This window comes from Bacillus rossius, chromosome 2, assembly GCF_032445375.1.
Source record: "Bacillus rossius redtenbacheri isolate Brsri chromosome 2, Brsri_v3, whole genome shotgun sequence".
Classification (NCBI taxonomy): Eukaryota; Metazoa; Arthropoda; class Insecta; order Phasmatodea; family Bacillidae; genus Bacillus; species Bacillus rossius.
In genome coordinates this window covers 115,818,708-115,834,334 of record NC_086331.1, presented here as the reverse complement: position 1 = coordinate 115,834,334, position 15,627 = coordinate 115,818,708, and the positions used below count along the sequence as shown (strand labels likewise).

At 33.2% G+C, this 15,627-nt stretch overlaps 1 protein-coding gene across 1 annotated transcript in view; it reads right to left on the bottom strand.

Annotated features, from left to right (window-relative positions):
* LOC134529658 (protein transport protein Sec24A) overlaps window positions 1-15,627 on the bottom strand; it is a 107,659-nt gene that overhangs the window by 8,493 nt on the left and 83,539 nt on the right. The window contains exons 14-18 of the mRNA XM_063363975.1: window positions 9,715-9,825; window positions 5,341-5,516; window positions 5,079-5,216; window positions 2,536-2,733; window positions 350-453 (exon numbers count right to left, since the gene is read on the bottom strand). Of these exons, the coding sequence (XP_063220045.1) occupies window positions 350-453; window positions 2,536-2,733; window positions 5,079-5,216; window positions 5,341-5,516; window positions 9,715-9,825 (727 nt within the window). The remainder of the gene's footprint in view (window positions 1-349; window positions 454-2,535; window positions 2,734-5,078; window positions 5,217-5,340; window positions 5,517-9,714; window positions 9,826-15,627) is intronic.

Below are 15,627 nucleotides of genomic sequence, written 5' to 3'. Positions count from 1 at the left end.
CGTCCGTAAACCGACTTTACAGACAACCCCCTTTTTCCAAATATGAGAAGTAGGGTTATACATTGGAAAAGCTCACTGCTAACGAATCAAGTCCCTGTAATTCATTTAGATCTCCTTTTTCAGTCCTACAACATTAAAATTACACCTGTGACAGCTACTTATGCAAATAATATGAAACTGACATTTTCCATCACATGCAGATCAAGTCACTGTAAATTGGTATACAAGATAAACAGGGTGTCATACAAGTATAAAAAAAATTAGCTGAAAAGTAACAACCTTCATTTAGTTAACATTTTGGTCACCACATGCATTAATATTGCTGAAACATACAAAAACTACAACAAACCTCATTATGTGCAGTGAAGCATCACATGGCTTTTCCGATTGTAAATGGTTCACAAATTTTTGAAGTCTCTGTGATTCTGCATTAGGAATTTCAGGTAGTTTATACTGAAAATAAAGTAATTATATTTTAGTTGAAAATAAAGTAATTATATTTTAGTTAAAAATAATGTGACACACTGCAATTTACACACAACTGAGGCTGGTAGTAAAATCAATGACAATATATTACCAGGATGCTTACATTTTCAGTAACAATTTCATCAGGCAACAAAAATAAAAAAATAAATATTAGTACCGAGTTCATATTGGTTTGTTCAACATTTGTGTACTTCCCTTTTTTGTACTAGTTTTAATAACTGGTTCTCTAAAATTATATGCCTGAAACTACTCTTAATTTTTCATTTTAAGGTTCAGATTAATTTTTTATCTGTGTTATTTTGCAACCCCTATTAGTTCTAGCACTTGATGTGATATTGTGTTGAAAATTAAAAAAAGTCAGTAAACACAATCATTTAATACCTTTTTTTTATTTATTTTTTAAATTTAAACATTTACATTTTGTGATTTAAGTCATTATACACCAAACACACAACAAACAAAATGCAGGGAAATCAAGGTGGCTGAAGCAGGATTTTAATTACCGTCCTCCTGAATGAGAGGACTGTAAAATCTGATTTGACACTTCAAAAGGACCAGAAAGAAATGGTGCTAAATAAAGGAACATGTAATAATGGGAAATTCACAATCTATGAACATAACATAGAAAGTCATAAAATGATGTAAAATGTCAGGAATTCAGCCCAACACTCTGCATCATCTAATCTTAAACATCCCTCATTTTAAGAAAAAAATTCGTAGATATTCTTTTCTTCCCAGATTTCCTGGATCTAGCATTTTCTTAACTATATCCTATGTCTTCCCATCACCCAGTTGATACGTCATATTGCATTATTTTTTGTAAAGCAACAAAATAAAATTTAATTTTTTTTTATTTCACTCCTATACTGGTATAAATATGTGCCACAGTTAAAAGTCAAAGAAACAACAATATATTCATGACATATCCACCAAGTTAGCAGGTCTTGAGCATGCATGCTGTAACTAGTTCAAGGTTACTGCCCTCTGCTAAATTAAAGGTATGACACCTATACAAGTGAGTCTCATATTCAATTAATTAAGTTACATTACAAAAACCCTCAACTGCAATGCACAGAATCGAAGAAGTGCTTTCATTATTATGTCATAAATTCTGCCATGTAATTAACTGATCCATGTTGGTATTAGTTGAATAAATTAGTGTACGAGTTCATAAGTTTAAAAAAAAAGGACATGTACTTATGTATTGACAAAATAAAAATTATTGATATATATATATTACATATATATATATATATATATATATATATATATATTACATATATATATATATATATATATATATATATATATATATATATATATCAAAATATATTATTACATATATCCCAATTAATCACTTTAATTTTATTAGATATATTTTCATTATAAGTACAAAAATAAGGGTATGCTTACCTTATCTAAAATAACTAAACCAACAGACTGAGCTTGTATTTAAAGTTATAATAATAATAATAATAATAATTTAATCAAATAACATGTAACAACACAATTTTCTTAAATTAAATATTTTAAAAGATTAAACAGTAAGTTGTATAAAAAAAACTTTAAAAAAAAAAATGTAATATACTGTGGTGAGATTCAAACCTAGAGACTTCAGATTCTTAACCATGAACTTAAGTCAGGACAAAAGAGGCAAAGAATATTGGGTTATCAAAGTTTTAATCCCAGGATTACAACGTATTTTTACAGCTGTGATTATTTCTTTTTGTGACTATGTGTTAACGTTTATAAAATGTATTTCAAGATAGTTTCGTTATCCCAATGATCATGAAAGCAAATATATACACGTAATTGCTGCCACACGCAGTCAGCTATCAGTGGGTATATCAAAAAGTTGCATTCACATTAGATATCATGTTAAAACTTCTGTCCATGGTGTGCACCCACTTCATTGCATTTTCATGCTTACTAAAAATTCACTCTCAATACGCCTATTAAAGTATCACTTAAAAAACCGGTGATTTTTGCAAGTATGTTACTGCATATTAATTCAAAATTGCAGTGTATCATTTTGATAAAAATACCTACCATTTCATCAGGCAAACTACAAAAATCAGGCACTCCAAAAACAGCAGAGCAAAATTCAGCACTGATGCTGTGTCCCACATATATAATCATGACATCAACTGCATCAAGCAGAAATGCTCCCGTTGAATCCAGTTTTTCAGCAGATAAGTGCAAGCGAGGTGGGTTAGGAACCGGCACACCGTTCACGTACTTAACATTCTGTAAAAAAATTTTCAAATATTTCAACAGTACCGGAAATATTTTCTTTATATTTCATATAAATACATACATACATAAACACATATATACACATATACATCCATAAAAATGTATATATACATACACCAATATATAAAAATATAATATATACATATACAAAAATATTTTTCACATAAAACAATGATATGAAACTTAATTAATGACAGTGAAAACTATTTCAAATATAGTGATGGGCCCAAGGACAGGTGAAGTAAGAGGCCAGTTCAAATGGTTCCATGGAAAACTTAATAAACTCATAATGCATTGTAACTTATCAAATACTTCACTTGAGCCTATTTCTAATTTTAGTGCTGGTTTGCAAACGTTGGCACCCCTTTTATTTTTTTTGCTGTCAATTTTTAAGTCTTTGAGTCATTGCTTTTTAAAGTCCATTAAAATTTTTAGTTCATGAAAAAGTCAGCTTTATGATTTAGAAAGAAATAATTAAATTTTTCTAAAGATGCACTGTGAATAAGACATTTTACTTTGGACACAAGAAAGGCGTGAAGTTTCTTTGTCACTAGCGCATGACTTTGGCTGCTGTTCACGAGGCTTCGAGGAAGAATCTGCCCTCACGGCTGGAGGATATGATTCAGGGAAATAAGAGAATGGTTCTGCAATGCAAGCAAGGCGGTCGTTTTGGCTGCACGACAACAACTGGCACCGTGGCTGGTATTTTAATACAGCAGTTCTGGGCGAGCAGCAACAAACAGTTTACCAGCTACGTGAATTGGCACTGGGTAGAACTTAAAATAGTGTTTTTTTGTGATGTTGAAAATATGGAGGCAGTCTGCCAATTTATAAAGAATGACAATTACTGACTTACCTGCCTGGTGACTGCTCTATTTTAATGTGAACTTTTGAGGATGAATATTTGATCCCTTAAATGCTCGTTGGCTTTACCCTAGAACTATTCAGGGTTCCCACTATCTTCCTTTAACCAATTTCCCTGGCTTTTTCCTGTTTTCCGTGTCTCATCTAATGTGTTTTTCTGGTATCATCAGTATACCTGGCAGGATAATATATATGTATATTACACTACACAGTTATTGTCAATTTTTTCTGTAACCGACAACACCAGTCTGAAAACTAAACCAATATATTTGTTTAATCAAACTTTGATAATAATTGATTGTGCTTTAAATTAAAATACCATTGTTAACATCCCTAATATTTAATGAAGTTGGTGAATCTGATTGACACCTCATGAATTTATGATTAAAATAAATACCAGGTTTAAGTCAAAAATAATAAGTCAGTACGAATAAAAAATTACCGACAGTTATACAGCCAGGTTTTTTTCAATTTCCCTGTGTTTTTAAGGTTTTAAGACACCCTTTCAAATACCTGAGTGTTCCCTTTTTCCAGATTTTTCCTGTCTGCGGGAACCCTGTATGTATGTATGTATAAAAGTTTAGACTGACTTCTTTTTAGACTGAAGGAAAACCCAGAGTGGTGGTAATTTTCCACATCTAGGGAAAACATAAACAATTAATCTATAAAACTGCATGGGATGGTGTGCTAGAACCCACATATTCGTATGCACAGGTATAACAGTGTCTCGTGAGTCAAATACGGACCACACAAAAATAAGCATTGCAGACATTCTGATTTTTTCCCCCTTTTTTTATGAAGTAATCAATTTTAAAAAAAACTTATGTTTGTTTCTGGATACTCCAAGTTCATTGTAACTGAAACTTTAGGAAATGTTAGTCGAACTGAGCACAATGAATCATAAATTTATTTTAATAAAATTTTGTTTGAAAAGACTGTTACAAGTAATTTTTACATCAATATGTTAAGACATTGGCATCATAGAAAAGTAAAGAATATAATTTTTAATGTTTGTATATAAGAAATGGGCTCACGTTTCGATGTTGTTAAATATAATATTGTACTCATTAAAATGTTCATGAATTCTGTTTGGCGAATCAATAATTTGAAGAGCTCAAAGTATATCAGAGAGTATAGCCTTAATTTTTTTAGCCTTTGGAAGCTTGTTGTTTTTCATATATTTCTGGTTTACATTTTAAGAAATTGTGCAAATTCTGTGAAAAACCTCCCTGTGAATGTTTAGGTTACCTGAATGTAACTCTGGCCGAATCAGGGTGACTGGGTGTTCAAAGTTTGCTAAAAAAAATTTTAATTATTGGAAAAAAACATTTTATGAGTTTTTCTTGCCCCCAGTTATGCTACAGCATGTATGCACTTGACAATTTCCATCAGAGTTCTCCTTAATTTGGCTAATATAAATCAAAAGAAAAAAGCATAGTTATAACTTTGTTTTAAAGCACAGATGATATTACCTGGTCATCCAAGTTGTGAACAGGATACAAGTCTGGATATATAGTCTGAATTAGTTGACCTAAAGGTAGAGTCTTCATTTGGCACATTGCAAACAATCTATCATCTAAGCGTGTGCTCTGACCAGTACGAAACGCAACCTGTATCAAACAAAACAATGAAAGTGTCAAACAAAACTATTAATTGTGATAAATTCTTATATCATAGGAAAATTGCAGATGAGAAATAAAGCAGTGCATGTACCGAACATGTAAGGAAACTTACACACTTCAACAGTGCCAATATGTACAGTGGGAGTAAGCACAAGTTATTAGGTGCCAACAAGTCTCCCGATGGCCCACTATTTACAACCAACTTGTAGGCAGAAAGAACATCAATTGCCACATTTATGAAAGCATCCCGGGCATCAACCAGTGACGACTGATGTGAGCGATCAACAGCTGCAACAAAAATAGGAACATTTCATTAATGTACCAATATGTTTCTCATCAAAACCTAAGTGAGAATGCTATTTACCATATTAAATTATTTAATATTTAGGTATAAGTCTTTATATAAATTCTTACGACATTTTATGGTTTGACATGCTATAGCAAACTAAGGATATTTTAGGAAAACTTTGTATCACTAATGTCACAATTTTTAGGTTTAAAAACATTTTCATGGAATGAAATTCTGCCAACTATGTAATTACATATCGTAAATAATCCTCAAATAGTAAGAAACCAAACAGTTAATTAATACCTTCCGAAAACTGCACACAATACTGTTTTGTTCCATTTCAACACACACACATAAATTAAAAGAACTTTAAGGGTGAAAAAGATGCCAGTTCTTGTGAAATCAAAAACACATTTAAAATACAGACACGCCAATTCCATTCCCTTTATTTTGTTAAGTTCTAGTCAGATTAATTGTTCTATATGGCAGTAATAACAAAAACAGCAATTTTGAAAAGAATGTCAAATGAACTTCCTGAATTAATTGTAAAAAAATCTCAACAACATATCAGTAGTGGTACTGTAGTTAACATCTTTGTGAAGTGACTTTTTTTTCTTATTTCACTTGTTTTGAAGGAAACAAAAAACACAAAACATACAATAAACATGCTGGAACTCAGTGGTGGTGAGAAAGACCATGCGTTTGTGCCCTAGCACCAACCTAGCTTTCACAAATCGGTTTGTAAAATATCATCTTGACCCAGTAAAACATTATCATAGCTGTTGAGTCTCAGATTATCGTTTCCTTAAAAAAATGCAAATGGCATCCATAAATAGTCATTTCGGCCACATGACAGAATTTCCTGGCTCCTTTGTTCTTTGTTGACCTGCAAAATGCCCGAGTGCTAAGCAGAGTCTGTGCATGGCTGGCATAACCCCCGCCTACCAACAGTGGCCCAGGAACGGGGGAAAGTCATCCCAATAAGCATTGCCAAGGTATTTTCCATTGTGTTCGTGCTGTAAATATGCTGTGCGGCACTGTACTGTCTAGGCAAGTTGCGTGCATAGCCACCGACCATTGCCTCCCTTCTTCTTCCTCTTGGAACACGTGTGCATTTGGTTTCACATCAAGAAAATTTCACAGTAGGACTTCAATAGATTTCATTGCATGAATTCCATATAGCTTTTAAAATTGCCTTTATAAATGGTTTACTAGTGTGTGAGAAGTGATTTTTATGTTATTGTCAGTGGCATGCAATTAATTATTGGTATCAGCTGTTAAATTGTATAACTGATCAATTTTTGGTAGGATATTGTAAAGGTAAGAATTGAAACTAATTTTAAATCATTTGAAATATTAAAATTTACAGTAATGAGTTTTAGAAACTATTGTAATAGCTAACATTCTGAAGAATACCCTTTTTTGGTGTATAGACACTTGAATACAAACATAATTGTGGCTGTTTTTATAATGCAATCTAAAAAAAATGTAGTGATATTATGCTGAGATGATTTTTCCTACTATGTATAGAATATGCAATAAAGCTTAAGCTGCATTGGCCAGAACAGGATAGTGTTGCAAATTTAAGCTCAAAATTTATATTATATAAATTTAGGAATTCATCATGTTGGTTTTAACATGTACACTAAAATCATGTATGTTATTGACTAATTGTTAACTAATAAAGTAGACGTGTCCATCAAAATGAGAATAATAAAATATTAAAGCTAGCAACAGTAATTATTTTGAATAACTAATTACAATTATTTCAATTGAACCATCAATGGTGAAATTACAAAAGTATAAACATTGTATAAGCAGAGGTCATTTAAATATTGCATGTTCACTCAAATTAAAATACTGAATTTTCCCTAACAAGTAGCATCCAATGTTTCATAAAATGTTTGCTGAAAAAAACATGGTGCACGGCTACCTTCAAACTTGGCAACTCTGCATTACAACATTGCATACAAGTGGTGTATTGTTAGTATCATTCTGATAAGCTCCAAGGTAACAGTGCTGTTGTTCATCAGATGACAGATGCACCGCATGTGGGTTGTTAACAAAGATGATGAGAGTGAGATTGTGAAAGACAATGCACCAACAACTGAAAGTATGAAGTAGTGAACTTTTACCAGATACTAAAAAAACTTAGATAAATCAGATGAGAAAATGGGAAATAATTTTGTGAGAAGAAAATATTCTGACAAAAGTTAAATACAGGACTTGTGTAAATATTTGTTTTTGAGAATTAGTGGTCATTAGGCTTTTTGTAGACAAAAACTAAAGCATTTGGAAACTAAGAACACACTGGGCATGAAGGTCAATAAGAAGCAGTCATTTTGTCTGCTGTTTGCATAGAAATATGCCAATTAATAGCCACAGCTCTGGCTAGGTTAGAAGTTCTGTTTTAAAAAGGTTTGGTAAAAGACTTATTCTAAGCACCAATTATTTTTGTTCATGGTTTAAACATTTTAGGAGTGAGGCTTATTTAAGTAAAAATATGTTAATTGTCTGGTGTCTACAGATACCTGGTGAACCAATTTCAGAACTTTATCAAGACCTTATAGTAAAATTTTCATTCAAATTTTTTATATCACAGGACCATTTTTATAGTACAATAAGCAATACTTAAACATACTACAAAATAAATATTGAATTTGGAAGACCGTACCAATTCCTAATTTTAAAAATTAAAATCTTTTCAGAGCAAAGTCAATTAAGTTTACATTAAATACAAAATAATTAACACTAACTACTATAGTGCAAATATAATAATTTATAAATGACACAGGTTTGTAAACCACTTGAAATTCAACACATGGAATTTCTCCCTTGGTTGAACACAAGAAATGATTGTATGTAAAAATACATACTTTTTGACTGTTTTAGTCTACAAACATAACTCTTGAAATAAATGCCTCCCAGTCAGAAAACTCAATGTTATGGATGACACGAAACGATGGGAAAAATAGTTTAGTATTCGTAGCCTCAATTAACCACTTTTTGCCATAAAGACTAAATAAGTTAATTAATACATGACACTCCTGCAGTTTTGATGTAGCAGCAGACATACAAGTCACAACTTCCAAAAATTATACTTCCGACACTTTAAATGAAACAAGACATAGCATAGCTTTTGTGTAACTATTACAAAACTTTTAAACAAACATTTTTAAAGTCTGAGGCATTAGAAATGGCAGCAAGCTTCTGGTTTATATCTCACATAATTTAATGGGGACTCTAAAGGCAACACAAAAATAGCTTGTTCTGTTGTAGGTGTTGCCAAAAAATTACCTACACATACCACCAAAATTATGGTGCCGTGAGCACAAAGAATACCAGAACTATTGTGCAATATATGCAGCCAACAGCCAGCCAGCCACATAAGCCAGATTTATCATACAAAATGCAGATGACTACAATATTTCTGACGTGTCAGTAAGTTTCTCAGTTTCTATAATAAATAACACTTCATAATTCTCTAACTGGATGTCTAAATACTCTAATCAGTAATAATAATCTAAAATCCATAATACTTAGCAGCACTAAATGATTTAAGTGGAAAGTTGCCAGTTATTTATATTTAATGTGCGACAAAATGAAGTGAGCCATCAAAACCAAAACTCAAGTTAGCAAATGGCTGCTGAAAATTAAAGTTTCATGAATTTAGGTCTGTTAATGTTTATTTTGGGACTTTTCCATGACTTACATAACCAGTGCTTCAGTTTCGTTATTTTTTAAAGACTTTCTGGATCTGTAGACACCAATTTTGTACAACAAAAAGTTAATTCCAAAATTTTTAATATAGTGCAATTATGTACGTAACTTTACTAATAAAAACATTTTTTTTGTGTGGCCGTGGGTTGCGATCTTAGATACACACAGAATAAAAGTCTCATTTTTGTTGTTTTTTTTGTATATCTCATTCTCTACTAATTCAACAATTAACATTGCATTAAGGTCACATTAATGAGCTGATCAGACAGCAGGCATCAAACCAAAGAAACAGTGTTAAATGGCCATTTTAAAACAATAAAATATCAATATTTAAACCCATAAAAAAATACCTGAGCTATAAATGTTCTGTATCACTGTGAAGTGTTTAACAGGAATAATTGTCCAATTAAACCAACACACACACCCCCACTTTGCTGGCTTCCTTTTTAGAAACAAACAAAATAAGATATTACTTACCCATCTTTCCTAACAAGCCAACAATGCACTGTTGGTCTGCTGAATACAACACATCACTCAGGGTGTTTCCGATAGGCAAGCACAAAGTATGAACGCGAATTCTGCGTTCACCTGTAAAGAGATAATACAATACAATAAACGTTTTTTCATTGCTACAAAATCAATCTTTTTTTTTTAAGGAAACAATTTTTTACAAAAAACATTTAAAAACACACTTAACATTATAAGGTATCAATGTATGAAATAACTAACTAAATGCCAAAAAATAAAAAAACTGCAGAATATGTGTTTTTAAAAAAGTACAAACTATAAACCTAACTTTCACAAATCATTAACACAAAATATTTTTTTTTAATGTGATAAAAATACAAAACTGACAAATTACTTAGTTCATTAAACACTTATTTTATTTATTTATTTACTTATTTACAGATTGTCACATACCGACCAACACTCAAAGAGCTGCAAGGGCATGCATGACAAAAAAAAAAGATAAAATAAAACAAATAATAATACATACACATATACAATAAGCAATACAAATCACAAAGAACAAAACAGTCTATAGACTATGACACTTAAAAACATTTTAGTTAAACAGAATTATCAAACTTGTTATAATTAGAAATTAGTCTAGAGATATAACTTTGATTATAAAGAGTACAAAAGATAGACTTTAGGCAACTGAGAAATTGTGGAAGTGTTGTTGAGAATATATTTACCATCAATCTTAGAGTTACAACAATTTTTAATGAATAGAGAATCAAGTAATTCTCCATGATCAACTAGAGGAACTTTACTGTGATTGAAAGGATATTTTAAATTTTTAAGTTTCACTATTTTATTTTGAATGGACTCAATTGTAGCAGAATCAGATGAATTGATATAATTCCAAATTATTGAACAATATTCTAATTTGGACATAGTTAAAGAAAAATACAGAGAAAGAATGTAATCAAGATTAGTAGAATAAAAGGCAATATATTTGATTAAACCTATAGTTCTTCTTGAACTATTAATTAAGTGGTCTACATGCAGTAGAAATATGATTTAGAGTCAAAAATTATACCCAGATTTTTTATGGAAGATGATATAGGAATTACAGTATTATCTATAATATAATCAAAAGTAATGGGGGAATATTTCCTTAAGAAAAATTTTATTTTTGCCCTGAGGCCCTTATTTTTTTTATGAGCCCAAAAGATTCCAAAAATAGTGACTGACAAAAAACCTAAGTTAACCTGTTTAAAAAGTACTGCCAAACTTGTTAAATTCCATCATAAAGTGACTAAAAAAATATTTTGAATTGATCCAAAAATTTATTCAAGAAATTTTTTTTTACCATCACTTAAAATTTTGCAGAACCATTTATATTTGCTATATCCAAAATTGTCCTTACTAAGATTAACGCTTCTGCAGCATTCAGACTTGAAAATCAGTGTTTTGTTTAGAGTGCACTTGAAACACACTATCCTTTATTACAAGTTAAAATCAGCCCAGAAACGGAACATGCAATCAGATGCCCATAAACATTAAACTAGGCCACACTACTTCACAACTGACAGCTGGGCAATGAATAATCCAACTTGTTTCCGTTCGACTACAGTCTGCTTTCTGGCCAGCAAATCACCTGGCGATTCGTTTGAAGCTTTTAAAAAAAACAAGATTTCGGTGAAAATTTGAATTCATACTGCTTAACCATCCACTGCCTGAAACTGGGAGTTTCATACCACGAAGGGCGAAGTACACCAGACTGCTGGTTGCTAGTGCACATGGCAAACTGTAAACTTCTGCAACCGACCCGTCGTCTGCTGTCGGAGCGTTTGAACGTGCTGCACTGCAATCGCACCTCCTTTCAGCTAGCGGAGTGGTGCCCTGATGCATGCCAAGTACAAATTTACACTCTACTGTTTCCAGGGTTGTGTTTCCGGACATACAATCCTTTAGAAAAATTGCTTGTTCTGGCATTCAGACACCATTAAATTTAAGTCAAAACATTTTCGGAACAGCCTGTATACATTTGCCTAAATGAATGCAGTTTTATTTAGGTGATGTTTATTTTGCAGTCAAACAATTTATGAAATTTCTTCAAATTACCTAGCAAAAAATATACAACTGCAATATAAAACATGGAACGATCCAATATGAATCCCATTTTTGAATGCGTCACATGGACCAATGTAGATTCTTATACTCCAAAAATACTCAAGTGTTACATACCGTAGATGTAAGGAACCAGACTTGCAAGGTTGCAAATTTGTTTGGTTGTGAAGAAACAGTTCTTTTAATGGTTAAAAGCTGAAATGAATTTATACGTTAAATAAATTTTAACTACACGGTGCAAGATTAATATTTTGCTGTTTCAAGGGGCAGTCTAAAAGGGGGCAGCATTTTCCCAGCGTGTTTCAGGGAAGCCCCAAAATTTATTATACTTAAAACTTTTATGTATGGAATGGGAAGCCAGGGAATTTAACTGGGTTTTTGCTGATATCATCGTAGTAAGATAATTCTTGAGAACTAGACGTTCACGGGAACCAGGAAGGCTGGCTACAGGAGTCCTCAGCGGCTGGCCAGTATCATTATCTCACAGCCAACGATAGCCTCCGCCAAGTTACACACGTGTGGCTGTACACAAGAGGAGTGTTCGGAGCAAGCAAGAATACACATCGACCTCAATTATACAAGAAAACAGTCATTCTTGGTGAAGTGAAACAAGCTGTCAGCGAGAGAGATGTGTATTTTTGAATACCGACCCAATTGTGTGCCCATTAAATATGCCTAAGAATATATTTTTCTCAGTAAAGCCGAGACAAGATGACATCTTGAGAGGAACATGCAACCCAAGACATGGTCGAGAAGGAGAGTATAGAAAGAGAGAAAGTAGCCTTGACATGGGTGAAGGCAATGATGCAATTTTAAAAGGACAAGTCATCAGAGAGCTGCCAAGATCCACATTAGTCCTAATCACTATCAGTGATTCATCTCTCAAGTAAAATAACTACAAACTTAGAAATTTTCAGCTTTCCACTATTTGAGAAATGGCGGATAGGTGTAAATAGAATTTGGAGTTGTTAATTTTGTTTTAAATTCACTTTCAGCAAAAATAATAAAATATTAAGTACCAGTTTCGTAAGTCATTTGACAAATTAACGGAAACTTGGAGTTGTGACAAACTTCCAGTAGGATCTAATGAAATAGTCTTTTCTACAACCCTTTTTTTTTTTGCATCAGATGTAATGCAAAATTTTAAGATGTTATAAGATCTAGGGTAATTTAAAAGTATTTTGATCATTCTAATTACTTGGTTCTGGAAATAAATTAAGCTCAGAACACTCCTGTTGCAAGTGTATTTTAATTTTGATTTTGTAACAGTGCACTTTGTACATTATTAAGACAGAGGCTGCATCTAATGTACAAATTTTAGCACACAATTACCGACTGATTTGCTCGCAACTTCTCCTGTCTTTCATAAGCCAAGCGACGCTTTCTAGAAGCAGAATCTTTGTTTTGTCCTCATTCATTATAACTGAGGGAAAAAAAATGTTGAAAATGTATTGAACAATAAAAAATATGTTTCATAGTTAATTTCATATAATGGTTATACCAACCTAAAAAGAAAGAACAATCAAAAACCTAATCATATAAATCATTCAAACCCAGAATCACCTAAGGAAAGCTCATTCAAACACAGAATGACATAAGGGAAGATAGCAGGCATATATTGTGCTGGAAATTTGGTATTTCGACACTTTTTTTTAAATTTTATTATAATTTTAAATTATTTTTGGAAATTTTATTTTTCTTTATAATTTGGTTACTTTGGGTGATTTACTCTTTGTTAGGCTGGTGTACTCTCCTTAGTTAAAATTTGTGCCTGTAGACTGAAGCACCTTTCCCAGAGACTTATCTGATCTTTTGCAAATCTAAGACTTCGTTGGTAGCCCGTTCGACATTTCCCTCGCTTACAGGCACGTCCCGGGTCTGTAACATTACTTTCCTTCATGACTAAAACTGCATACAACAGCTCTGGACGAGTTGTTACCATATCTCAGAGACGAGCTGACTATAGCCTTTACCGTCACGAATACGTCTTAGGTTCACTCCTCGGAAGTCATGTCATGGACCCTCGTTCCCAGCATCGTTGCATTTTTTGTCCACCCTCCTCCCCCCTGGATTCTAAGAATTTGCCTAAGAGCAGTGACCGGTCGTAAACCCCGCCAGGCAGCGACCGCCTCCAAGGACGGCTGGCATAAAAAATGTGTGTGCAAAGATGTACCACACACAACATCTAGCGGCAGACATAGTAACTTCTCTTGTGGCGAGCCCGTGGAGCTGACCACCGCAACATCTGGTGACAAACTTACTAACCTCCCAGCTAACTTCCCCTGTAGGCCGCCAGAGTGCAGCACCTGACTGCCCCTTTAGCCCCTGGTTTTAGCAGGACGGCTTGGGCGAGTCGATTCTTTTTTATTTCAGACACCCCTCAACAGGTAGCGCTAAAGTCGACCAGTGCTACCAACTTCAAGACATCAAAGTCAGAGTTTTTTATGATCACCACTCGGGGAACTTTGGAACCTTTCGGTCCGGACATCCCAGTCCCCCCCTCCACTTTTGATTGAACATTTACTTTTAATTACGAGACGCGGTTCTTCGCGAGACACTTCGCGTCACGACTGCAGACGGATCGTTTGTGATTATCTGCAGATTGACGAGACATACTTCCATCCGGCTGCAACCGACAATGTAGTCGCTTAAATAAGGGATGCTATCCCTGTAATCTGCTTTAAGTAGTTTAGTCCGTCTGCATAGTACAAAAAGTAATAGTTAGTTTTCTTTTAAATAATTTCTTTTGAAATGGTAGAAACGTCCGCGCCAGCCGCGTATTTGCGGTTTCCAATTCCTGACTGGCGACGCATCAGAAAATAGAAGCCAACTTCCCTGTCTGGTGAGTTATGATCCGCGACATTCCCCAACCTCCCCTTAACTTTTGCGGGCATTCTCTGCCCAGTTTATACTGTCTGTGTACAAGTTCTGATCAGTTTTGATTCGGACTGTTTCAGACAGGGTCCGAGAGCCAGCCGCCGAATTGGCATTTTCATCACCCTTCCTCTACAACACATAGGTGCCCTGGCATCATTTTCCCGATGGATCTCCGGGAAACGAAGCCCCGACCTCCGGTGCTTCTGTATCTTTTAACCTTTTTCTGAACTTTCTTAAATTACGCCGTCAGACGAAGTTCATCAGATAAACATCATTTCTCGACTTTAAATATATATACTGGGATGGTTTAAATATATTTGTATTTTTTTGTTGGTTTATGTATTTTTTTAAATGAAACCTTTTTATAATTTAATTTTGGGTCGGCCCATATTTTTTTTTTCTGAATATACCTGAGATCTGTTTAAGTACATAATTGATATTGTATGTTTATATTTTTTAATACCTGTTATAAATTTTCCTTTAATAAATTTGACGTAATTATATTCAGACGGAATCACACCTTGTTTCTGTTCATTTCTAATATCACTGTGAAACCTTAAAGATCCCCAGCACAATATATGGAAAGATAATAGGCATACATAAGTGATGATCAAAAGCATCTTAACCTAGAAAGAAAAAGAAGATACAAAAAATGTACATACGATTCATAATTATCAAACACACAATCATTCACACACAGAATTATATAAATCAACTAACACACAGTATCATACAAATCAATTCACACACAGAATCATACAAATTAACTCGATATTTAACTTACCAATAATGTACAGGAAAATGGCTCACCTAACACAAAGATGTAGGCATTGAAGTAAAACTTTCTATTGGCTTAATTATCCATCTTTTGTTGCAACAAATATACTACATTTAACACTGAGACTCGTCAGGGGCCAAAACGTGGCAAACTAT